Below are 26,977 nucleotides of genomic sequence, written 5' to 3'. Positions count from 1 at the left end.
TATTATACAACAAGAAGCAGGCACGGGCACCCTCCGTCATTCAGCTTTCAATTGTGCAATTTATTCGTGCAATATATGACAACATGTTGACATCACCTGATATTCATGGCAATAGCTGTGCGAGGTGGAGGTGGGTGTTCAGGGCTGCAAATGGCCGATCCATTTGCAGCCCTGAACACCCACCTCCACCCCGCACAGCTATCGCCATGAATATCAGGTGATGTCAACATGTTGTCATATATTGCACGAATAAATTGCACAATTAAAAGCTGAATGACGGAGGGTGCCCGTGCCTGCTTCTTGTTGTATAATTGCCTCCGTTGTGGCACTGTCATCCCGGAGGTCCTGACCCAGCTGGGATGCGACGTGGTCCCATCCACGCACCTCCTCGATTGCACTTCCATGGCCAGGAACATTCTGTGCATGAGTGGTTTGTAAAAGAAATGTAATTGCAGATGCTCAGAATGATCCCAGCAACTGGAGCGTGATCAAAGAGGTGTGCAGAGGGGAATGTGCATGAACCATAGCTTTAACCCAGCTAAAGTTTTCTATGAGAGATGACAGCGGCAAAATGGAGGGTACTTAGAAGACTCTGAGGGACCTCAAGGACTACAGGGGGCTGGAAGAATCCCCAGGTAAGTAAAAGTCAACTGTTTTTATTTGGTTCGGGTGTAATTTAATAACTCCTCAAAATACTAAGATTTTATTTAACAGCTCATGAAAATAATTTTTCTCCTACTAAATATGTTTTGTGTAAAAAAAAAAAAAATTGGCTTATGACCGGCGTATGGAGCTGAGTTGACATCAGGCATCTGAGTGAGCGGTGTGCAATGGCGGCAGAGCAACTGTTAGAGACTGACAGGCACAAACAGGACCTAGATTTCACCAATGGTGGTACCAAAAGGGTTAAGTTATCAAGGCAGTATCTTATGGCTAAAAATGTTTGGAACGTGAAAATAAAACATGCAATAGAAATATACAGTGCTGCCCATAATTATTCATAGGTGTCTCCCAAAAGAAAATAAGAACAAGAGCAAGTACTAGAAGCATTTTTGTGAAAAAAAAAACATTTCTCAGCTTTTATTTACATTTGAGCAAAAAGTGTCCAGTCCAAAATTATTCATACCCTTCTTAATAATCAAATGTCTTTATTGGCCATTACAGCAATCAAACGCTTCCTATAATTCTAGACCAGCTTTTTGCATGTCTCCACAGCTATTTTTGCCCATTAATCTTGAGCAATAAGCTCAAAATCTTTCAGGTTGGAGGGTCTTCTTGCCCTCACCCTGATCTTTATCTCCCTCCACAGATTCAAGTTAGAACTCTAGCTGGGTCACTCCAAAACATTAATGTTGTTGTCTGCTAACCATTTCACTTTTGCTGTGTGTTTTGGGTCATTGTCATGCTGAAATATCCACTGGTGCCCAAGGCCAAGTTTCTCTGCAGACTGCCTGATGTTGTCCTTGAGAACCCTCATGTATTGCTCTTTTTTCATGGTGCCATTTACTGTGATTAGGTTCCCTGGTCCATTGGCTGAAATAACCCCCAAAGCATTGGGTTCCCAACAACATGTTTGACAGTGAAGATGGTGTTCCTTGGGTTGAAGGAAACATCATTGTGACCAGACAATTCCATTTTGTTTCATCTGACCATAATACAGAAGACCAGAAGTCTTCTTCTTTGTCCAGATAAGCATTTGCAAAGGCCAAGCGAGCTTTTGGGTGCCTTATCAGGAGAAGTGGTGTCCTCCTTGGTCTGCATACGTGGAAGAAAGCAGTGTGCAGTGTCCGTTGGATTGTGTGCCTTGAGACATTGCCACTATCAGAGCCCAAATTCACCAGGATGGCCTCGGTGGTGATCCTTGGATTTTTTTTCACCTCAACCACGTCCTCTGAGGTTTTCCACAGTGCGAAACATCTTGTATTTTTTAATACTACTTTGCATTGTAGCCTCTGGAACTTGAAAACATTTAGAAGTGCCCTTGTTGCCCTTTCCTGGCTTGTGAGCAGCCATAATGTACTGCCGCAGGTCCTCACTGAGCTCCTTTGTCTTAGCCATGACTGCACACAAACCAACTGCAGAGAGCTGCTTTTTTTTCACCTGTTGCGTTGATTAACCAAGCAGACTTATAGAAACGTCCAGCTAGAGCCTCTTAACGGCTCCAGGACGTTTTTATAAGTCAAACAGCACTGCTGATGCTGTGTGCGTTCAGGTGCTCCCGTGCGCTCGTGCTCACTTCCGCACGTGCACGCTCCCGCATGTGCACGTTAGATTAGTGAAAAAAAAATAAACCATAGAAAAAATTCACCTTCATTTCCAAATAATATATTGTCACCATACTTTGTACTGGGGACATAATTAAAATCTTGTGATAACCAGGACAAATAGGCAGATAAAATATGTGGGTTTTATGTACAGTAGCAGTGTTTATATTAAAACTATGGGGGATGAAATTGGAGAAATAGTTTATTTTTTCATTTTTTCCTTGTTTTTCCCTTTAAAATGCATAGGAAAAAAAGTAATTACTGAAAACAAATATCAACCCCAAAAAGCCTTATTGGTGGTGAAAAAAAACAAGATATAGATCATTTCATTGTGATTAGTAGTGATTAAGCTATTGGCAAATGAAAGGGATGAGTACTGAAAGGTAAAAATTGTTCTTGTCCGTTAGAGTAAAAACCCCTTTGGGGTGAAGTGGTTAAAACTGCTGTTCCCAATTAATCAGGGTAATTAGTATGCTTTAGAACAGCTTGGACTATTTGGAATGGTATAGAACTTTGGATTTTCCCGCAGACTGTGACAGATTGTCGGCACTGCTGTCAATCACAATTTATTGTTCCACAGTAGGCGACATGTAACTGCATGCATACATGAAAACAACATGGTGGAGACACATACCCTGAGGTGGATGGTTGTGGCGTGGTGGTGGGTGCAGAGGGAAGGAGAGCCTGTTGTTTTCATGTATGCATGCAGTTACATGTCGCCTACTGTGGAACAATAAATTGTGATTGACAGCAGTGCCGGCGCTTTTCCTCTTTCCTACCGATGCAGACACACTGCTGCCTGAGCACGCTGGAGATTCACCCATCCATACCTGACTGTGTGGATTGAGCCATCTCCTTTCCCTCCCACCTATACAGGAGTCCACTGACTGCAGTGCCAGCGTCTTTCACACCTCTACCTCTCACAGCTGTGACAGTTTGTGAAGGGTATGAATAATTTTGGACTGGACACTTTTTGCTCAAATGTAAATAAAAGCTGAGAAATGTTATTTTACCACAATAATGCCTCTTGTACATCGTCTTATTACCTTTTGGGAGACACTTATGTCATTTCCCATCAAAAAATTACTTGCTGGTTGAATTAAAGTAACTTTAAGTCAAAATTTGGCAGGTGTATGAATAATTATGGGCAGCACTGTATGTAACATTGAAAAGGATTTCATATGAACATGTTTTGAGTAACAGAAAATGTTTTTCACATATTCTTGGGAGGAGCGCATGGAATTTCCAATTCCAACTTTCACATCAGAATACCGCAATTTCAAGATTAACGCCGGCATTCAGAATTCACAGAATTTCGACTTCTAAGGCCCCTTTTACACTTGCATTGCAGGTGTGTGTTGCGTTACTAGTGATGCTCATCCGAGCTAGGATATCCGAGATACTCGGATATCCTAGCTCTTTTTTCACTATTCGAGCTCGAATACCGAGCTTGAATAGTATTAGCTATCCGGGCTGTGCTATCCGAGCGCACTCGCATAGCAATCAGCTATCCGGAGATATCCTAGCTATCCGAGCTCGATAGCGTCATCAGCTCGGATAGCGTCACGTCAGATGTCACCTCGAGTCCTCACAAGCGAATCAGAGGGCTCCAAGCCCTCTGACTGCAGCCAATCACAGAGGGGGAGCCTGGCCAAGCCCCTTCTATAAATAGCGGGCGCCATGTTGCCTCACTCGTCCTGCTTGTGACTTACTGACTGACTGTACTGAGAGACTGCTCCAGTGCTTTTTGTCTGTGCAAGTGCATTTATTGTTCAATACACCAAGCGTTTTCACACTCCAACACGTGATATTCACCTGTATTGCTTTGTATTGTAGATAGATTGTATTTTAGGCAGTTTAGTTTGTGTGATTAGGGACTAGGGAGGGAGACTGTCACTGGTGCTGCTGCAGCTGCAGCCAGCAGCTAGGCCCTGTGCCTAGGCAAGGCAGCCTGCCCTGCTCTGTGCTCTAGTCTCTACTCTCTACTAGTTACCTTACCTGTGCTCTCACCTGTCCTATTCTACTGTACTACTTTTGTGTTAGATAGATTATTGTACTATTTTGTAGTTAGCAAGGCCCAGCTTTACTGCTATACCTGTCCTGTATCTGCTCTCTGTAATCTAGTCACACCTGTTCTATTGTTTAGCTAGATTCTTCTATTGTTTAGTTAGTACTGTAGTGTACTCTAGTCTGTGTATAGGGACCGTCCGTCACCGCGTTACCTAGGGTCTTTGTGTGCGCAGTGCACGTCTGCGCTGTCCGCACCCCCTCGTTAGTGCTACACCCATCCTATTGTTTATATTACTTGTATTGTGTATTCGCTGAATTGTACTGTACTGTAGTCTGTGTATAGGGACACCGTCAGTCAGCGTCAGCTAGGGTCTTTGTGTGCGCACTGCGCACTCTCTCGTTAGCGCTACACCGATCTCTGCTGTAGAGTACACCTGTCCATCACCTCACACACCCACCACCACCACCAGTCCCACCCCATTAAAGTACCCCACTTGTCCCACCCGCCTATACATACCTTTTTTTTTCATGTGTATAATATTAAAAATATACGATGTCTGGCACTGGCAGCCGCGGTTTGGGCAGGTGCAGCAAGGGCATCGGCAAGAGAGGGGGTCGTGGGCGTGGCAACCGCGCCACCACCACCACCATGCGCAGTTCTGCGTCTGCACCAGTGGCTATTCCGCCATTAGCCACTGGCCGTGGACGCCTTGGCCGCCCAAAAGCTGGGAGTCACGCTGCAGAGACACAGCAGCAGCAGCAGCGTGTGGCGCAGATGTTCCTCCCACCGCCAGGTCGTAGCCGTCCTATTGAGGAGAAGGACGCAGACTCTGTGGTGGAACTGATGGTGGATGAGCAGGCCACCATTAGCTCTGAAACCGAGTCCTCCACCCCCGCCACCACTCCTGTTCGCAATAGCAGCCGCAGCCGCCCAGCACTGCCGGGGGAGGAGGAGGAGGAGGAGTGCAGTTCTCTAGCCCCAGCGGGCAACACCAGCACCCTGTCACTCAGCACCTTCTTATCCCCAAGCACAGCGGGGCTATGGAGTGCTGTTGCGTCAGAATTGGCAATGGAGGAGGAAGAAATGCTGATGGGCACTTTGGGGGATGATGCTTTGGACAGGCAGACAGTGGTGCATGCAGAAGGGGAGTTTGTGGGGTCATCCCAGCAGGACATGTTTGCGGAGGGGGAGGATGATGATGACAGGGTGAAGGACAGAGACTGGGTGGCAGATCCTGGGGATGTCATCAGCTCTGAGGAGGAGGAGGAGGATGCGTCTGCGGGCCTTGCTAGAAGGATTAGCATCGCAGGCATAGGCAGGATCAGAAGTGGGCGTGGTATGCAGGCCACACAGGGTGCTGATCCGGAGGCGGAGAGTTCTGCCAGTGCCACCAGCCGCGCCAAGAACCCCTCCAACCACCACAGGGAGACCAGCGGCAGCAGCACCTTCCAGCCGAAGGGGCAACTTCACCTCCCCAATTTGGAGTTTTTTCACCCTGCCATATGTGGAGTGCAAGTATGCCACCTGCAACCAGTGCCGCCAGCAGCTCAGCAGAGGGAAGGAGCCCTCTGCGTACGGCACCACCTCTCTGGTGAACCATCTGGCAGGGAAACACTTCCATGAGCATGAGGAGTTCATGAAGTTGAAAGAAGCTGGCAGTGGCAGAACCGACACCACTGCGAAGCCGTCGGCAGCAGCCACCCGCCCTCCTCCACCTCCTCCAGCAGCACCAGCAGGAGTGCGTCAGAAATGCACTGCTCCTCCTCCCTCTGCAACTCCTGCCGCCGACACTGAGGCCTGTTCTGGCAGCCAGTCCTCAGTGGCCTCCTCTGCTCCCTCCAGTGATTCCCGTGCCAGCAAAAGGCGTCGCCAGACCCTGCTCAGCGACACCTTCCAGGGGGTGGTCAGGGTTCTGCCTCCCAGCAGCCGTCGCGTGCGTCAGCTGAACGGCTTGCTGGCATGGGCCATGTGCTCCCAACTCCTGCCTTATTCCCTTGTGCAGGAGGGGAGCAACATGCATGCGCTCCTGATGTGTGCAGCCCCCTATTGGCCAATCCCCAGCCGACATTTTTTCGCACGCACGGCCATCCCTGCACTTCACCACTCTGTGATGGCCAATGTCGGGAGAGGGCTGGATCACGCGGTGGGTCAACGGGTCCACGTTACCATGGACTCGTGGAGGAGCCGGCTTGGGACAGGCCGCTATCTGTCCTTCACCGCGCATTGGATCAGCTTGGTGGACGGGGGTGAGGAGGGGGGAGCAGCATCGGGCACTGTCAGAGCAGCAGCAGCAACAACGCAGTGGGTGGTGCCACCATGCAGGGTCAGCGGAATTGCAGCAGGTTCCTCTGATCCGCTTCCATCCTCCGGCACACCAGCCCAAACCCCCCGCCTCAGCAGCAGCGTGAAGCCCCGCCACTGCCAAGCGCTGCTGGAATTGGTCAGCCTGGGGAAGACCAAACTGACGGCGAACCATGTCCTGGCCAAACTCTGAGAGCAGGAGAGGAATTGGCTGACCCCTAGAGACCTCAGAGTCGGAGAGGTGGTGTCAGACAATGGGGCAAACCTGGTTGCTGCAATCAGCAGGGGAGACCTGACCCACATCCCCTGCCTGGCGCACGTCCTGAACCTGGAAGTCCAAAAGTTCCTGCAGACCTACCAGGGGATGGACCGACTCCTTGAGGCGGCAAGGAAGGTTGTGCGTCATTTCCGGCACTCGGCTGCAGCCGTAGCAAGCCTGGAAGAGGTGCAGAAGGAGCTGCACCTGCCACAGCACCGGCTCATGATCGATGTACCAACTTGCTGGAACTCCACCCTGGCGATGTTGGAGTGTCTGGTTGAACAGAGGCAGGCTGTCAGCCAGTACGTTGCACGAGCAACAGTTGCCTCCATCACTGCAACTGGGCGTGCCGCCACCAACCTCCCGTCCATCATCTCCACGGAGGACTGGGGGCACATGCAGCAGGTGTGCTCAGTGCTGGCACCCTTCCTGCAGGCCACCAACATGGTAAGCAGGGACCATGCAATGGTGTGCGAGTGGGTCCCCTTGGTGTGTGTGCTGGACAGGGCCCTGTATGCACTGCTGGAAGAGGGAGCGGCAGCCTTGGACCAGCAGGAGTTGCAGGCAGCTTCACAGGCCACCTCTGAGGAGGAGGGCTTGGAGTTGGTGGAGGTCCCTGACCTTGCTGCTGATGAGGGGGAGCAGCAGAGCGCAGCTGGACTGGTGCGGGGGTGGAGAGAGGATGAGGTGGAGGAGGAAGAGGAAGAGGAGGACAGCACTGTCGGCTCTGGGGCTGCCGATGATGTGCCAGCAGACGTGGCCAGACTCTTCCCAATGGCAGCGCACATGCTGAGGTGCCTGCACAAGGACCCAAAGGTTATCCAGATGAAGCAGAGGGAGGACATCTGGATCTGCATGATGCTGGACCCACGTCTGAAGGGGAAGTTCAGCCAGTTCCTGCCTGCAAGAGGAGACCGTGCGCAACAAATGAGGGATTTGCAGCTGTCCCTTGTTGAGCGCTTGGAGGAAGCCTTCCCTCAGCCGTCCACCCCCACTGTCCAGCCAGCACAGAGGCAGCAGCAGGTGCCTGCATCCACCAGCAGCAAGCACACGCGCACCACAGACCTGCTGTCTCTGACCAACGAGCTCTACATGAGTTTAGAGCTGCCAAGGACTAGAGAGGAGGTGCCTGCAGCAGCATCCTTCTCCAGTCACAGACAGCGCTTGACCCGCATGGTGGCTGATTACATGGGGTCCTTCAGCGGGCTTGACAGCGTTGCCCCTGTTGATCCCATGGAGTATTAGGTCAAGCACCTGCCGATCTGGAGCGAGCTTGCGCAGTACGCCCTGGAAGTGCTCTCCTGCCCCCCTTTCAGCGTACTGTCAGAGCGTTGCTTCAGTGCAGCCGGTGGAGTCGTCACTGAGAAGCGATCTCGTCTGTCTCACAAGTCTGTGGACAGACTGACGTTTCTCAAAATGAACCAGGCTTGGGTGGAAGGCGAATTCCTGGCCCCTGTTGTCGGCGAGAGGGGGACATGAAGTGGCGCACACACATTACACCTGCTGCTGCTGTATTTCTTCCTGCTGTCTGTGTCTCCACTGCCAGGGAACACATTACAAGGTGCTGCTGCCCATGCGCCACCAGCTATTTACGCTCAAAAATAGCTGCCTGGCCTTAATTATTTTGAAGAAAAAAAAAAGTAAATTATTTTAGAGAGTCCGAGTTGAAAACTGTGCTGTCCCAATTGTGCATTGGACACAATGTGGGCTTCACGACCACTGTCTGGAACCTCATGCTGTTTATTTACGGCCCTAGAACCACCGCTAGGGCCCAGGGCCTATTATGTCTCGCTGCCTGCCCTCCTGCCTGCTGCCTGCCAATCTGCCACACACTCAACCTCCTCACGCTGCCTGCTGTTGTATTTCCTCCTGCTGTCTGTGTCTCCACTGCCAGGGAACACATTACAAGGTGCTGCTGCCCATGCGCCACCAAAAATACCACACCCCACTTTTTGCACAAATAGTGATAATGTCTATTCACCATGCTCAAGGGTCAAGAATGTAAAAATTCTATGCAAAAATTCATATGAATGGCTGAACTGCTCGACTTGCACACTGCTCAACCTCCATTCTTCCCCGTGGTAAAAGTCTTTTGTACTTTCACCAAAATTCAGATTCTACTTCACAGCATTTAGCACTCTGTCATTTGCACATTATATGTTATATGGCTATATCTACGTATATGTTTTTCTTGATATTTTGCACTGCTGGTCACTGTTACTTTTCTCTAATGGTCAGTCCTATGGAACCCGGGTCCTACACCCATAGGGAGTTCAGAACTTGAGCACCTAGGGTGAATTGCTTTCTATACATTCATATAGGTATTTCTGTGCTCATGATTATATGTAACTATATATTATATTGTGGCCATTAATTCTTACTGGAGCGGATTATTTAAATTGTTTTTAATTGTACTTTATAGGGATTATTACATTCATAAATATTATTATACTTTATTGTATTCAGTGTGTAGTGCTTTCAAGTGGGCCATATAGTTGTTACTCTTTTCCTGATTGTACTTTTGTGCCCCAGCACACACCATATGCAGAGTGCAGGGTTTCTTTACCTTGTTGCTTATGCAAAATTCAGATACTTTTTAATGTAAAAGTACTTTTTCCAAGTTTCTACTGTTCATCACAAAAGCCAGGGAATTATCAGTGATGTACTTCCAAACGCTGCTTAAGGGCTTGTACACACTATCAGTATTTTCTGTTTTTTTTTAAAGCACTGCCGATTTTGCAAATCGCTCTAAAAATGCTTCTGTAATGATTTCTTATGACAATGTTCACATGTGAGCGTTTCAATTTTAGTAAAATCACAAATGCGCTACATGTACCATTTTCTGAGCGTTTTGGCTCAATGGAAGGTATAGGAAAATCACAAAGCGCTTGAAAAAGCGATTTGTATAACGATTTCCCAAACGCGTTGATGAATACATACATTGTATTGATTAATTTCCGGGTCAAAGAGTTCACTTTCTGACTGACGTCAGGAAGTGAAAAAATCCATCGCTCCATAAATCGCAGAGAAAAGTTCTTCAAAAATCACAGTATAAATCACTCAGCGATTGCGATAGCGTTGGCGATTTGTAATGTGAACAGGGCCTAAAAAGGCCTGGAAGTGTGATTTGAAAAGCTCTAGCTAATGTAATGCTATTGGTGTGATCCCACTTGAGTGATGTGATGTTATAAAAATCCCCCATAGCATTGCATTAGCAAGAGCTTTTCAAATCACTAGCGCTTCGAAAAGGCTTTTAGTGGGTTTTGAACCCATAGTATCAGCTCCAAAACACTGATCTTAGTGTTGGTTTGGCTGCCATTGCCAATTTGTTATGCACAGTGATTAATTATATGAGCTATTAATTTATTGTGGCTAGCTGTAAAGAAAAATCAGACTAGCATTCTGCTTTTTTGTAAAATGTTTATAACTTTAGAAGAAACCTAAATTTAAAAAAAACAAAAAAACCTGCCCATTCATTTACTTATCTGGGGCTTTTTCCAGCCGCCTGAAGTCTTCATGTTTCCTTGCCATCATCCCGCACTTTGCCATTCCTCCTGTTTCCTCCTCCAAAGCTGGATGCGTGCCCCGTGAAGCACATCTCCTCCAATGCACTCCTGTGGCCCGGAGCGCTCTGCGCTTGCACAGTAAGCAAAAATTACTAATGTGATGCACAGAACATCCCTGGCCATGGGAGGATGTGCAGTCAGTCAGCCAAATTACGGAGGGGGACGGTGGAGGAATGGCTGAGTGCTCCAACATGTTTCATCTCTCCTTTTCCTTGATTACCTCATGTAGGTGATTATGGGATGGGAAAGGGGTTTGGCCACAATGCTGCCTGCTGTTCAGTCCAAGCAGCACAGTGGCATAGTGGCTAGCCTCTTGCCTTGCAGCATTGGGTCTCTGATTCAAATCTCAGCTAGGGCACTATCTGCACAGAGTTTCTATGTTTTCCCCATGTCGGTCACAGGAAAAAAGGGTGCATGCGGCAAGTGGACTAATTGGGCGCCGTCATAGGTCCCAATAGAAAATATCGGTCTTTGGGAGCCAGAGTGGAATTTTGGGCGAGTGGTAAATAACATTACTTTTCATTACTTTACATTAACGTAGGCCACCGTGTCTGTGTGGGCTTCCTCTGAGCCATCTAGCTTCCTCCCACATTCAAGATTGCGATACATACACTACATGATAAATACATAGACATATGACTATGGTAGAGATTCAATTGTGAGCCCCTTTGAGGGACAGTTGAAGTAAACATGATACGAAAGGAGGGAAATTTTTTATACATACCTGGGACTTCCTCCAGCCCTCTCCATGCACATCGCTCCCTAGCAGCCGTCCTAAGCCTCCTGGAACCTCTGATAGCAGCCCTGTTATCTTCTGCCAGTCAGGCGTACTGTGCATACGTGGCAGCACGCGCCCGCCCTGCCACACTCCCGTCACCGGGAGTGTTCTGTGTTTGCGCAGTACAGTACTACTGCACAGGCACAGAACTCTCCCAGCTACGGGGGCACACATGGGCAGACTGTGCCAGCACTGACTGGCCCCGACTGGCCAAAGATAACAGGGCTGCTACTGGAGATCACACTTTAAGTGACAAGACAATATACTCTGTACAGCACTGCGGTATATGTCAGCACTATATAAATACTAAGTAATAATAATATCTGTGATCAGGACAGGAGCAGCATTGTAAACCACCCAGTCAAAAATGTTTATATTGTCAATTATAACATACAGTACACTGAACTAGGGTTTTCATTTTTAAATGGAAACATGCTGTTACATTGATGACACATTTATAAATACTAGTTTGAAGTAATTGATTACACCTGTTCTAAGATTGCATTGTTTTTATAGCAGTCACCTCATAACAATCGTATAGTCATCACCAAACTTACATCTGTATACTGTGAAATACTTACCTGAAGGTTTGTAAAGTGTGACTGAGCAGTTTGAACAAGCAGCAGATATTATCAGAGCAGTAAAATCTGTTGATACAAAGTAGTTGGTGGCATAATAGGAATAGTCTCCACTAAGAGAAAGCAGTCGTGTTGTGCTGTTAGAAGGAATCTGAAGGAAGTAATATAAAAAGTCTACTATCTAAAAGAGAACAAAAGGAAAACTTGGTAAGTCACTGAAATCATTAAGTCTACATGCAAAATATTGAAATAAATATCAATACATGGCAGTAGTATGTTTACATTTCAACATTTTCTGTGAGGAATGATTTAAAGATTAAATAAACTTACAATTATAGTGGATAGCACCTTGCAGCACTAGAGTCCCAGGTTTAAATCCCAATCAGGACACCATCTGCAGGAGTTTGTATGATTTACATGTGTTTGTGCTGGTTCCATCCCACATTCCGAAAACAAACAGATAAACTAAGTGGTTCCACCCATAACTGGCCTTGAACTATGGGAAAGATAATACACAATGGCCATTGTAGAGATTACATTGTGAACTTTTGACCACTAGGAAAGTATAGGGGAGTAAAAGAGACCGAAAAACTCTCCTACTAAAAAGCAACGATCAGTGTAATTTGCCTTCTAAAAACAGAAGGTATTTGCAAAAATTCAGCTTTAAGTGAAAATCTGTGGTCACCCACAATGCACCACTACTGAATATGCAAATTATCTCTTAATACCCCTGAAGCCAGGCTGTTTCAGACTTTTGGTCATCCTCAGTGCATGGCAGGGATTGATAGTGCTTGGAGCACTATTGCTTGCCTAAGCAAGTTATGGAGCTTAGACAAGCTATGGAGTGCTTGCCTAAGCAGCTTGGGGTGACCCAAAACCACTAGGAAAGTAGAGGGGACTAAAAGAGACCGAAAAGCCCTCCTTCTAAAAAGCAATGCTTAGTGTGATTTGTCTTCTTGAAACAGAAGGCATTTGCAATAATTCAGCTTTGAGTGAACATCTGTGGTCACCCACAATGCACCACAACTGAATATGCAAATTATCTCTTTATGCCCCTGAAGCCAGGCTTACATCCAGAACCGCAGGTGTCTAGCAAGCCTATAGCTTTACATTTTACACAGCTACACCAACCCCACATGCAGACAGTCTGTTTCGGACTTTTGGTCATCCTCAGTGCATTAATAGGGCTTAGACCAATACAACAGAGTACATGAGCATGAGCAACTCAGGGTGACCCAAAACCACTAGGAGAGAATAGGGGACTAAAAGAGACTGTAAAGCCCTCCTACTAAAAAGGAATACTTAGCGTGATTTGTCTTCCTAAAATAGAAGGTAAATTTTGAACTCGTCTGAGTCAGTTATTGATATATGATGATATACTCTGTAATGCACTGCTGAAGGTGATATCCCAATATAAATGCATAACAATGACGCCATGTAGTCACTTTTTGTAAAATGAGTCTTCCTTGTGTTTCATAACCATACAGAGACCTTTATTACGAAAACCATGAACTATTAACATTAGTGTAACGATCGGTGTAAGCACACAGAGAGAATCTGATTATTGGTGATCTGCAGTATCACCAAGAATACAGATATATACCTGATTATTGATGATCTGCAGAATCACCAATAATACAAGTATAACTGACCTCTGGACACCTATATAGTGTGAGTGTTTGGTGCAACAGTAATGACTTTGAGTGGGACCACCAGAGGAGCAGGTGGTCCTTGGCAGTATGGGAAATACCTCCCTCTGGGAAGTGCAAAGACCTTTCAGCAGCCTGAGAGGTCCAAAGGGGTGGAGCCCAAGGCTGAATAGCAGGAAGGCCCTGTGGCTGAGTGACACCTGGATGGTGGGCGTCACAAGCAGGTCTGGAGACTAATCTCTCAATGGAGAGGGATAGCTCTCAAGGTCGAGCAGGCCAGGTCGGCAACACACGGGCAGATAAGGTACAGAGACAGAAGGCTGATTCGGTAACCAGGGGCAGGCAGGGTTGCCAACAGGTAATCAGATATGCGTAGGTACCGAATCAGAAAGCAGAGGGATAGTCAGGAATGCAATAGGTCATAACAGATATCAAACAATGCCTAGTCTTGGGTGTGAGGTCCGTGGTCTCAACACCCTGGAACTAGTCTGAAGTATAATACGATGGTAACACAGTATCCCTAGTCTTGGGTGTGAGGTCCGTGGTCTCAACACCCTGGAACTAGTCTGAAGTATAACACAATGATAACACAGTATCCTTGGTCTTGGGTGTGAGGTCCGTGGTCTCAACATCCTGGAACTAGTCTGAAGTATAACACAATAGTAATACAGAAGTAATCTGGCTCAGTGTGAATTCCCAGGTCGTCCTGGTTCTAACACACTGTGGGATGATCTGACTATGGTCTGAGTGCTTTCACATAAGTGTTCGCAACGACAGACAACCTGAGACTGACTAGCAATAACTATATATAGAGCGGCACAGCCTGGCGCCACCCATCGCTGATCAACCAATAGCCACTAGCTCTGAGATCAGCTGACCAATCTGGTCAGCTGATCCCTCCTCGTTTGTCATAAAGGTTCTGCCTCTCAGCGCGCGCGCGCATATTCCTCAATCTGTGTGCACTAACAGGCCCAGCCACATCAGACGCACGCTGCTGCGTGCAAACCGCCGAGCTAGACGCGGAACCAGCCACCTCGCCGTCAGTCTGCGCGGCGGCTTTTCCGCAATCTATTACAATTAGATTTATTTTTGCATGGCTGATTCATAGCTCCAAGAAAAAGGCTCTACGTGAAAAAGGTAAGCAGTCAAGAAAGAAACACTTAGGAACATTGGATACTATATTACAACCATATAAAAATGAGTACTTGTTGGATGGAAAAAATAAGGAAAGGTGCATCATTCAGCCAGAAGGAGCAAAAAGAGGATGCACGAGGTTTCCTCACCAAGTGTGAATCCAGGCATGTGAACCACAGGAATAAAGCTTCCCTTGCTGGATTGTGGTGTCACTTAGCAACACTTCCCACCATTTACAGTATCACTGGTAGAGATGGCCCGAACGGTTCACCGGCGAATGGTTCCCGGCGAACTTCCATGGTTCGCGATCGCGGAGAACCGCAAACTTTTCTGGAAGTTTGGTTTGCCCCCATAGTGCATCATGAGGGTCAACTTTGACCCTCTACATCACAGTCAGCAGGCACATTGTAGCCAATCAGGCTACACTCCCTCCTGGAGGCCCTCCCCTCCCCCCTTCTAAAAGGCAGGCAGCGTCAGACATTGGACTAACTTGTGTGCCTGCAATAATTAGAGAAGGGATAGCTGTTGTGCAGAGACTTATAGGAAAAGCTTAGTTAAGCTCTTGTAGGCTTGTAGGCTTCTTAGCTTGCTTGCTCCTCAACAGCTCTTTTGAGAGCTAATCTTGTTCTTGTGATCCATTTTTTTTTGTGTCCCACTTGCATTATATACAGCCCTGTCAGTCAGTCACAGCTGGCCTTTGGCCCCTTGGTGGTATAATTACTACTGTGACAGTGCCAGGTGCACATTGTAATACCCATCACTGCATATACCTACCTGTTGTTCACAGTGTAGTCACCTACCTACGTGAGCGCACTTAGTGTCACTGTGCCTGTCCGGTACCTGTCTGTGTGTGACAGGTGCACATTGTAATACTCATCACTGCATATACCTACTACCTGTTGTTCACTTCAGTGCACCCACCTACCTACGTGAGCACACGCAGTGTGATATTCAATACCACCAGTCACTGTACCTGTTCACGGTACGTGACAGGTGCACATTTGTAATACCCATCACTGCATATACCTACCTGTTGTGTTCAGTGCACCCCCTACCTACGTGAGTGCACGCAGTGTGATATACCACTCCGTGCATACCTGTTAACTGCACCTGTATGACTGCACATTGTATTAGTCAAGTAAGTGCATACCTTTCACTTCATCCCCCCCAATATGGACAAAACAGGTAGAGGGAGAGGTAGAGGCAGACCCAGAGGAAGGCCATCCGGTAGGTCTGTGCGAGGTCGTGCTCATGGGATTCCATGTGGCCCTGGACCAAAGTACAATGCTCAGAAAAAGGCACGTCCCATCAATTCCCAAGATTGTCAGGACGTGGTTGACTATTTAAAACAGAACACCTCATCTTCCACAGCCACCAGCGCTACTACAAGCACCACATCTGCTGCATTTGACAATTCGCAGGAGTTATTTGGTGGCGAAATCACTGATACATAGCCATTATTGTTACAACCAGATGAAGGCGCTAAGCAAGTTACACCACCTCATATGTCTGAGTTAGGCGACACTATGGACATAACGTGTGAGGAGGAGGATGATGAAGTACTTGCTGTTGGTCAGGATGATTATTATGATGACGATGATACGGATGCATTGTATGTTCCAAATAGAGGAGATGAACAGAGGGACAGTTCCGAGGGGGAGTCAGAGACGAGTAGGAGGAGACGAGTTCCTGAAAGAAGCAGGGGTAGCTCGTCGTCAGAAACAGCTGGTGGCAGTGTCCAGCGCCATGTATCGCCACCTATAGACAGCCAGCCAACATGCCCTTCAGCCACCATAGTGCCATCACCCCAGGGGGGTCAGCGGTTTGGACATTTTTTAATGTGTCTGCTGTAGATCAGAGCAATGCCACCTGTTCTCTCTGCCTCCAAAAATTGAGCTGTGGAAAGGCCAACACCCACGTAGGGACAACTGCCTTATGAAGGCACATGGAGTAAAGGCACAAACTGCAAATGGAAGAGCACCTGAGCAAAAGCAGCACACAAAAGAAAAGCCACCCTCCTTCTCCTCTTCCTCTTTCAGGTGCTGCATCTTCAGCCGCTTTCTCCCTTGCACCTTCACAGCCACCCTCCTCCACTTGATGTATACACATGCAAGATGTTTTAAAGCACTTTAGGCCTGCAATTTAGCATTCAATGTGATTTCTGCCCCTAAAACGCTGCTTTGCGTCAAATCCAGATTTTTCCCCAGGACTTTTGGTGTCTATCCCACTCATCCATGCCCCCTCCAGGTGTTAGACCCCTTGAAACATCACTTTTGTGGCCAGCATAAGTGTTTCTAGTTTTCAAAGTTCACCTCCCCATTGAAGTCTATTGCGGTTCGCGAAAGTTTGCGCGAACCAAACTTCACAAACCGAAAATCGGAGGTTCGGGCCAACTCTAATCACTGGATCAGACTGAAGAGGAGTAGGTAGATGAAAGGATGTACAACATAACATAGGGTGATGGCTTGGATTTGCAAAAGAAGAAGTGCAATGATGTTGCACAGTTGCAATGCCCTTGCAGGAGAAGTAGCAGGGGTGGACCTACCATGAAGCCACCTGAATCATGAGATTTAGGCAGCAAAATCTAGGTGGCGGCATTTGGACAAACCGTTTGGGTCACCTTGAGCTAGGCTCCTCTCCCCTCTCTTGCCCACCTTCCTGGCACACACACTACCTTCCTTATCCACACATCCCCAAATCCCCATCCTCATTTGACCGGTGGCACTTGCCACCCTTCTCGATGACATCATAAGCAGGTAAGTTGTTAATATACATTCACAAATCCTGATTTATATCAAAAAACACAAAAAATGATCCTTTTGAGAAGTGTATATATACGTATAAAATGTAACTTTTAATTCGTTTTTGATGAAAAAAATTCATAATGACCATTATCAACCTCCCTGGCGGCCACGGGAGGTTTTTTTTTACTTTTTTTTTTTTTTTTTTTTAGCATATAGCTAGCCTAGCGCTAGCTACATGCTTCCCCCCTCCCTGTGGCGTCCCCCCGTACGCACCGATCGCCGCCGGCGCGTATGCCCATTCGGAACGGGATTTCCATGAGGGCACTGATTGGCAAGACAGCGCACGGGTCTCAGGGGGGCACCCTCTGATGCGGCGGGTAGCGGTGAATCGGCGCGGGGCGCGGCGATCGTAAGTAACACGCAGCTAGCAAAGTGCTAGCTACGTGTATAAAAAAAATGTATGCAGATCGGCCCAGCGGGGCCTGAGAAATCCTCCTGCGCGGCTTACCCCGTGTGCAGCACGTGGTTACCGCTAAGGAGGTTAACATAACGAGGTAAGGTGCTATTATTTGGTGATCAATGCCTCTGTCATCCAGGCAGATTTATATTGGATCGAAAACCTATTCCTCGATTAGATTGCTATTGTTCTCTTAATCATAAAAGAACCCCCCCACCAATCCATCATGTTTCAACCCCTTAAAATTGAGACATTGTCAGGGAAAAGTGCTCAGTGCTAGGGTGCAAAGTGCAGTAGAGAAATTACATTGCAATCACATCATATATGAAAAACAAAAAAAACAAGAGCAGTGTGCTCTCCAGCCAGTCAGCAATCAAAACAGATTGCTGACTGAGCTGGAGAGCACACTGCTCTAGGCTGAAACATGATGGATTGGTGGGGGGGGGTTCTTTTATGAGCAATTGCAATCTAATTGAGGAATAGGTTTTCGATCCAATATAAATCTGCCTGGATGCCAGAGGCGTTTGATCACCAAATAATAGCACTTTCCCTCGTTATGTTAATAATGGCACAGGTACATCGATGACATCCTCATCTTTTGGACAGGTGATCTCGATCTTTTGACTCGATTTGTTGGTATTATCAATAACAACACCCGTAACCTTAAATTTACTATGCAGGTGAGCTCCACAAATGTTCCTTTTTTAGATCTCTCAATCTCGATCTCTGGTGATGGCCATATATCAACATGTTTATATAGGAAGGAGACGGCAACAAACTCCCTGTTAAGGGCGGAAAGTTTCCATCCCATACATACCATTAAGGGTATTCCCAGGGCTGGCCCTAGACTTTTTGCCGCCCGAGGCAAATTTTGAAAAGATTATTGCTGCCGCCACCCCCCCCCTCCCTCACCTGTGTCCCCCGTCCTCCGCTCCCCTCCAGCCTTAAATACATCAGAAGCGCAGCTCTCGTAAGAGGCATTGGGCGGGGAGGACTCACCTCTTCCTTGCTCGATCCAGCGTGCACTCCACTGACGTCCCTTCCTGCAGCGCCGTCCATTTACAATACAGTGGGCGGCGTTGCAGGAAGTGACGTCAGTGGAGCGCACGCTGGATCGAGGAAGAGGTGAGTCCTCCCCGCCCACTGCCTCTTACGAGTTGTGCTTCTGATGTATTTAAGGCTGGAGGGGAGTGGAGGACGGGGGGCCCAGGTGAGGGATCCCCGCCGCTAGGCCCAATACCCCCGTCCTGCCCGCTACCCCTCCAGCTGGGCGGCCGGCTCCCAGCACCCACCGACGGTCGGATGTCGCCCCTAGAAATTTGCCGCCTGAGGCAAAAGTTTCACCCCGCCTCATGAGCGGGCCGGCCCTGGGTATTCCCACTGGTCAGTATTTGCATGTTCGCCGGAATTGTTCAGATGATGAAACTTTTCATGAGGAGGCATTTCGCCTGAGATGGAGATTTCGAGAAAGAGGGTATAGTGATAAGACCTTGATCAAGGCATACAAGAGGGCAGATGCAAGTTCGAGGACCTCGTTTCTGGCTGGGAAACAATATCCTGCTAGGAGTGAGAAACAGAGACCGAGATTTTGTACCAAATTTTCTGCTCAACATAGGGAGATTTCCCGAATTTTACAGAAACATTGGCACATCCTGACAAATGATGCCAAATTAAGTACCATTGTTCCAGATGCCCCTCTTTTATCATTTTGAAGAGCACCCTCTCTTCGTGATCTTTTGGTCAATAGTCATTTCATGGATCCCCGGTCTAATACCAAACATTGTAAAATCACGGGTACATATACTTGTGGTGGTTGCACCATGTGTCGATTTATTCAAGTCAGAAAAACTGTGTTGCTGCCAGATGGTAGGGATTGGTCACTCTCGCACTATGTTAACTGTGGCACTGTTCTCGTGGTCTATCTATTAGTCTGCCCCTGTGGGGCATTCTATGTGGGAAAGACTAAAAATTAATTCTGTTCTAGGATGTCACAACATATTACTAGTATTAAGAGTTCGAGAGTGTCCAATCTCACCCCTGTGGCAAGACACTTCAAGGAAGCCCATGGTGGTAGATATTTATCTTTACGGTTCATTGGACTGGATAGGATTCATGGCTCACTTAGAGGAGGCAACATGGATCGCCTCTTGTTGCAAAAAGAAGCCAGATGGATATTTGAGTTAGATGCAACTAGATATCCTGGCTTAAATGAGAATATCAGCTATGTTCCGTTTTTGCCACTTTAGTTTTGATCTATGTGGTTCTCTGATGTGCTGCTGCATTCTCGTTTTACTGTCTGTGGGTTTGGGGGGGTCCATCTGTTCCACCAGGGCACTCTTGCAGCCTTATCATATAATCTAGATTTATACATGCTAGTCCTACCTTAGGTGTGGCATGTTTGCCCCATATGATTGGCACTTTGTGTGTTTTAAGAGTGCCTATTCTGTTTTTGGGGCATTTTGCTCTATGTTATAGTACTATGTTTGCTACTGCTCTTTCTAGAGATATTTTTGATAAAATGTCTACAATATTTGTCATTTGACAGTACTTATGTAGAATTATTGTATTTTGTAATTACCTACATTATAGATAGGTCGTGCGCATTCCCTATGTGTCCCCGCCGCCTGATCGGGCCTCCGTGGTCTCTCTCGCCCCTGTCCCCGAGCCTGCGTGCGGGGGGGGGGGGGGCTTGGTGGACGCGCCGGGCGCACTATTGGTTGGCCCGCCCGTCGTGTCTGCCTGCCCCCCCCCCCCGCTCGCTCTGGCCCGGGGGTGGGGGCATGAGTGGCCGTATAGTGCGGCCGGATTGGGCGGCGGTTGCTACATAGGGAGTGCGTCACGACTGTCTGGACACGCCTCCTGATGAAGCCGGTAGTAGCCGGCGAAATCAATCGAGGAATCCGTCCTCTCCTATGACGGCGGTCCCCCCTGGTGCCTGACCTCCCTGGACATCACCTCCTCCCAGCCAGTGCTGCTGACACCCGCAAGAACTTTGCCACGACCAGTAAGAGCCCAATCGGGCAATCCATATGCTCTGACAGACACACACTACCACCATGCTTGCTTGCTGCCACCATTGCTAACCGGCTGCATGATCTGCTTTCAGCTTGAGGGTGCTTACCTACAATGAACTGCTTTATGCCAATGTCTGCTTGTGCCTCTCTCATCTGGGCTACTGCTGCATGGACTTTTGTTTCCATATGTATGCTGCTTTGTTCTGGATTTATGTGTGCAACACGTATTGACTTTCAGGCATGTAGATGTTAATGTGCATACATCAGTATGGATATCACCAGGAGGCATTGAGCATATGTGTTTATTGATAACCAAGGAGCAATCCATATTAGTGTACATCATTACAGTTGGTTACAAGGTGATTTCTGCACAGTTGGCTGGGAGCTGAGGATACCTGCTATTCCATCCCTACGTACGAATATCCCTTTCCATTAATGGAATGTTATTGATGAATTCTGGCCGAAACCTGCATGGTTAGACTGGATCCCTTTTGCTTTTTTTTTTTTTGCTTTTTGTTTTTTGGTTTTTGAGCTGCGCATCTCCAATTCATCAATCCATGTGCACTTAGTCCATAGTTCGGATATGTGGATCAAGAGGGGATTAGGTATAGTGAGTTTGTGGGTTTGGGGATGTTGAGGGTCATGGGGCCTTCCGTTGTCATATACATGTTTTTATGGTAATTCCTTACTCTTTTTGCAAGCGTTCAATAAAGTATTGTATTTTTTATAAGAAATATATTTGTATTCAATCAGGCCATACTCCTTCCATAATTTATCTCACAAGGTATTTTTCTGTTAATAATGGTCATTATGAAAAATGTTATCAAAAACTAATTAAAAGTTAAGTTTTATATGTATATATACACTTCTCAAAAGGATCATTTTTTGTGTTTTTTTTAAGGCATTAATATATAGATTTTATCGAGGAATGCTATGGTAAAACACCATTACCGGTGTGAGATCACCATGGCCAGTCTTTGGCACGTGACCAATCAGGTGGGGGTGTTGGCACCAGACTGGCCAATCACAGCCGCTGCTCCTTTTGCTAATTGGTGCCAATGGTCTTGTGGGCGGGGCCACTGCACTGTCATTGGGCCAATAGGGCCACTGTGTCTGATCAGAAGCAGTCACATCTGGGCAGCTGTGATTGGCTGGTCTTTTGCCAGCTTGATTGGTCGCATGCCAATGCTTACCCTCTGATTGGCCATGGTGATCTCTCACCGATGATGGGTTTATATAGGGGGGTATATATAATATGAGGTATATATGATGGGGTATATGGATGCTTCAGGCAGCAGAAAGTCTAGAACCAGTCCTGAGAAGTAGGTTACATAGAATGACCAAGTTCTCTGCAATCATCTTTAGTAACTTGTCTTCTGACCAAACCATGATCATCTGCAAGATCTGCCACCAGCACTTAAAATGGGCCAGAAATGTTAAGCACTTAGGCACCACTCAGGGATGTAGATTGAAATCATTTGACCCAAAGCTTTACCCTTCACCCACCCTTGGACCATCCCTAGTCTGTGGACAACTGTGGACAGCAATGAAGAGAAAGGACTTGGTGCTGGAACAGGTAAATATCTTTCCTCCTTCGCTGCATTTCATTTGGGGGAGACATGGTGGCTCTCTGTGGAGCTCTGGAGAGAGACCATGTATTAGACGTAGGTTGGTGTCAGTGGCGTAGCTAAGAAGCCATGGGCTCCAGTGTGAGTGTAGCATTGGGGCCTCCCAAGCATGCTATAACTAACAATTGATACGACACACCAAAACCAATCAAGGACAACCACAGTGTCAGAGGTACAAGAAAGGGATGGGGAATAGTGTGTTAATGATCACTGCTATTTAAATAATCTATAGAAGTTAATATTATCAGCACAGGACCAATAAAGTGTTAATACTGTGGTTGAGGGTGGGCCCCCCGGGGCCCCTCTAGCCCAAGGGCCCTTATGCGGTCGCTACCTCTGCACCACCTACTGCTACGCCTCTGGTTGGTGTAGAAGCCTTTGGCAGCTACCTCGAAAGTTCTGTCACTACATGCATGTGTAATTATACACGAAGCAGGTGGTTTTAGCGCTCAGTGCCGATCACTGAAACTAGGCACCCCATAGCATTAATGTGATACCGTGAGGAGCGCATAAGGGTAATTCAGGGCTCTGGTGATTGCCGGACCATGAATTACATCTCCCTCCATGTTGTGATGGCTCAGAGGGGAATAGTATTTTATGCCTCCAGGGATTTGAGCGGCAGCATGGTGAGCCATCATTCAACTTACCCAGCTCACCAGCGGCGTACATATGCATATGCATTATACAAGGGCCCACCACACACCCAAGTGGAGGGACCACTTGTCTCAGAGGAATAAGCAGCTAGAACTTCCTAATACTCCCACTACTGCTGATAAACCTAAATCTTTCTTTTTTTCCCCTTCCAATTCCACAAAGCACCATAGACATGGAGCAAGCGGGGTGCCATAGCCTGTTGTCAACCCCCCCCCCCCCCCCCCCCCCAGGGTGTCTAAAAGGACTTTTGCTGTCATTGCATTCTATAATAACTCTTAATCTGACCAGGCTACGTCCCTCAGCCATATATGTGTGCTGTGTTAATAATACAAATATGTTAGCGAACTGAGGCACCATGTGCATTTTAACCATACTGAATTCCCTTACCAAACTCAGTGGAGGGCCCATTTAGACTAGTAAAAAGAGAAGTCTGAATTAAACCTTCTCCCTGTCCTGTAACTGGATTTGCAACTTCCTCATCTGCCTTCATATATTTTAGAACTCTAAGACACAGGACAGAATGTTTCATTGAGTTGAAACAAAACAATAATTCTATCTCTTGAAAGGTTTTAAACATAACATAAAATTGTGCGTTATCTAAAATTCATTTTAAGGAGTACAATAAGATACAATTTTTACCATCAGTTTATTTTTATTTAAGTTTCACTGTGTAAAGGATAGCGGAGATACCGCCGCAGGGGCAAGCGGCATGGCGGCTATCTCCGCGTATCAGACAGCGGCCTCTGCCGCGCAGTTACATGCTGCTGCTTTGCCTGGTCCTTCTAGTGCACATAGAATGAGAGCTGCGCGTGCGCCAGGCGACAGGACCTTTATGCAAGTAAAAGGGGAGTCAGCTGATCAGCCGGTCAGCTGACTCCAGTAGCGCTATGGATTGGCTGAGTGACTGGGGCGGCGCTGTGGAGCGCTCTGAGTATATATAGGACCTGTCTGTCAGTTGCTGGTTGTCTGCTGTTGCAAATGCTAACGTGTGAGCACTCAGACCCCATTCAGCTCCTACAGTGTGCTAGAACCAGCTGGAGCTGGGGATCCACATTTAGCCAGTTTCCGTTGATAGCTTAAAGTACTAATTGCATTGTGTTATCTGTGTATTAGACCTTAGTCTAGATCCCAGGTGTTGAAACCAAGGACTTCACACCTAGACTAGGATATTGCTATATTGATATTGTCTATCTGTTATGACCTTCTGCTTCCTTGACTACTCTCCTGTTTGCTGATTCGGTACCTCTGTCTATCTGATTACTGTTGCCAACTCGGCCTGAACCTTACATCGAAGCAGCCTTCTGTCTTTGTACTTTATCTGTCCGTATGTTGCCTACTCTGCTTGTCTGACCTTCCTGTCCTCACTAGTGGGACTTGCCATTAGTGAGGAATCTCTAATAGCTGTCACCTACTCCTCAGGTGATCAACCTTGCAGCACAGTCAGTGGTCCCTGCTCCTCAGGTGTTCACTGGCTGCAGTACAGTCTGAATCCCCTGCCCCTCAGGGGAACCTTGGCTGTAGTGTAGTCTTAATCACCTGCTCCTCAGGTGATCATCCTTGCAGTACAGTCAGTGGTTCCTGCTCCTCAGGTGTCCACTGGCTGCAGTACAGTCTGAATCCCCTGCTCCTCAGGGGATCCTTGGCTGCAGTATTGTCTGAATCTCCCGCTCCTCGGGACATCTCCTCTTCTCATTACTGTTGCACCAAAACACAATCCCACATTGGTTGCCCTGTGTCTAGCTATACTGGCATTATTGGTGATTTTGCAGATCACCACATAATCAGGTATAGTGTCTGTATTATTGGTGATACTGAAGATCACCAATAATCAGAAAATCTGATTATTACCAATCGTTACACACTGTAAAAAAAATAAGATGTGAGACCGCACAGCATTGGCTAAAACCATTAATGAGCAGAGTGTCAGGCATTGTGGTGGAAGGGGGTTCACTGCATCAACATCCTAATAGAGGGAGCAGGGTGCCCCAAAAAATGTACTCTGCCATCAGGATGTTCTTTAATACCCCACTCTCTGACCAAACCATGGTCTTGTCCTGCACCAGTACTCAAAGACTCTCTGGTCCCCCGCTGCGGCTCCTTACTGCCGAGTTACTAGTTGACGGCCACTGCGCCTGCACGGCCCTCGCCTCGTTGTTCCTCGCTCCTGCTCATGTTGCTGGGAGCATCTTCCACAGGCACAGCACAAGAAAACCTTGTACTGTGCCAGTGCAGGATGCTTCTGGCAACGTAAGTGGAAGCAAGGATGCGTATGACCAGGGCTGTGCAGGCGCAGTGGCCGGCGACTAAAGGATACGATAGTGAGTCGTGGCGGGGAACTGAAGGATCATTTTGTACTGGCACAAGACAGGACATCTGCAGGGGGCCGTTTTTTTTCCTCTTTACAGGTTTTCTTTAAACAGGAACTTTGAACATATGCCATGATGTTGATAAATAAGAACACAAGTTTTTCTGGAAATTTAAGTATAAACATTATCTTTTCATTTCAGTTTCCAGCCTTTGCTGGCAGGAGAGCTGATGCATGTAGCTGTGTTTGCACAATCAAAGTAACAAATTTCAAGTGAAGTTTCAGAAGCCCTATTGTGATAACTGGAACCAACTGGCAAAATGTACATGAACTTATGAAACTGTCCACAGTCGTCAGTACTTTTTTTATTCTACGATAATAAGTAACTATTCTTCTTGGTCTTGAATAATCTATATGATGTGTATGTGTGTATATATCAGTGCTTTTACGTGGACGTATATATAATGCTTTCTCCATCAACTTCTTCACCTTTACTTATTTCCATTACTCTGCTTACACAAACCTACTGCTTACCTCTCCTACTGCCCCATCAACACCCTCATCCACAAGTACCCTATCCTATCAATATATAATAGTGTTGGTGTTTGATATCGGGTTGTCCTTATATTCAGGCCAAACATGGCTGTTCCAATATGCTGACCAGAAAAAAGAAACAGGAATTTGTCAGAATACTGTCGATTTAGCAGTTTATAGCAAACGCCCCATACATGCTAGATTCACCAATTATGATGTGTATGTGAAGTAGGAACAAGTGGAAACATTTTTTAAAAATGTACGCACATACCCAGAAAGAGTAATTAATTTCCTGCCCCAGGGCAAGTTGTAACACTTTTGCAAGGGATCACTGTACAGCCTCAATACTGCCGTATAACCAATGAGATCCCTTAACATGGAGGGTTGGTTGTTTTAGTTAGTATAATAACAAATTCAAATATGCTTTTGCCAGGGCTCCGCTAGTTGTTCAGCAGGGAGTGTCGGCAGTGAATACAGGTGTTAGCATGCGGCTTGGGTTGGGGGAAAAGGGAATGTCAGGGTAGAGTTCTGTGGGTGTCCTGGGCAGGGTGTTGGTGTGATACATGCTGACGGGGCAGTGGGTGACGGCGGCAGTCAGGCAGGGCTTTACTGTAGTATAGCAAGTTCCAGGTAGCGTGGATAGATGTGTGTGGGTATTGTTTGTCAGGGATCTGCAATCAGGCCTTGAGAGGATATTGGGGTGAGATCATTTTTGAGGATATAGGTGTGGGAACATTGATTAAAGGTAAGTATTCATGGTCTAGACTCCCCCAACCTCCTGGGCACCTGAGGTGGGGAAGAGCCCCTTGTCCACGTATTAGGGCTCTGGGTAGAGAGGGAGGCTTTGCTGCTCCTATCTTCCATAGCCCCCCATATCATGGACCATGTGGGCTGGGGTAGCTTAGAGTGCTTAGGTCCATGTGGTGTGGACTTCAAATTCTGGCTACACCAGCCTACATGGGTGACAAGAGGTTAAAGAGGCTTGGGAATTTTACATTTATTTTTGAGTGCTAACAATAGGTTTATTTCTCAAGGATCTGTATACAGCAGTATTGCTGTACATTCACTGGTGTTTCTGGGGATATATGTAAATTTTTACTA

The 26,977-nt window shown here is 47.0% G+C and overlaps 1 protein-coding gene across 1 annotated transcript in view; it reads right to left on the bottom strand.

The window, feature by feature from the left end:
* Positions 1-26,977, bottom strand: part of LOC137524666 (uromodulin-like) — a 150,850-nt gene that overhangs the window by 56,774 nt on the left and 67,099 nt on the right. The window contains exon 6 of the mRNA XM_068244794.1: positions 11,761-11,938. Within this exon, the coding sequence (XP_068100895.1) occupies positions 11,761-11,938 (178 nt within the window). The remainder of the gene's footprint in view (positions 1-11,760; positions 11,939-26,977) is intronic.

Source organism: Hyperolius riggenbachi, chromosome 7, assembly GCF_040937935.1.
Source record: "Hyperolius riggenbachi isolate aHypRig1 chromosome 7, aHypRig1.pri, whole genome shotgun sequence".
Taxonomy (NCBI): domain Eukaryota; kingdom Metazoa; phylum Chordata; class Amphibia; order Anura; family Hyperoliidae; genus Hyperolius; species Hyperolius riggenbachi.
This window is presented reverse-complemented; position numbering and strand designations above follow the sequence as displayed.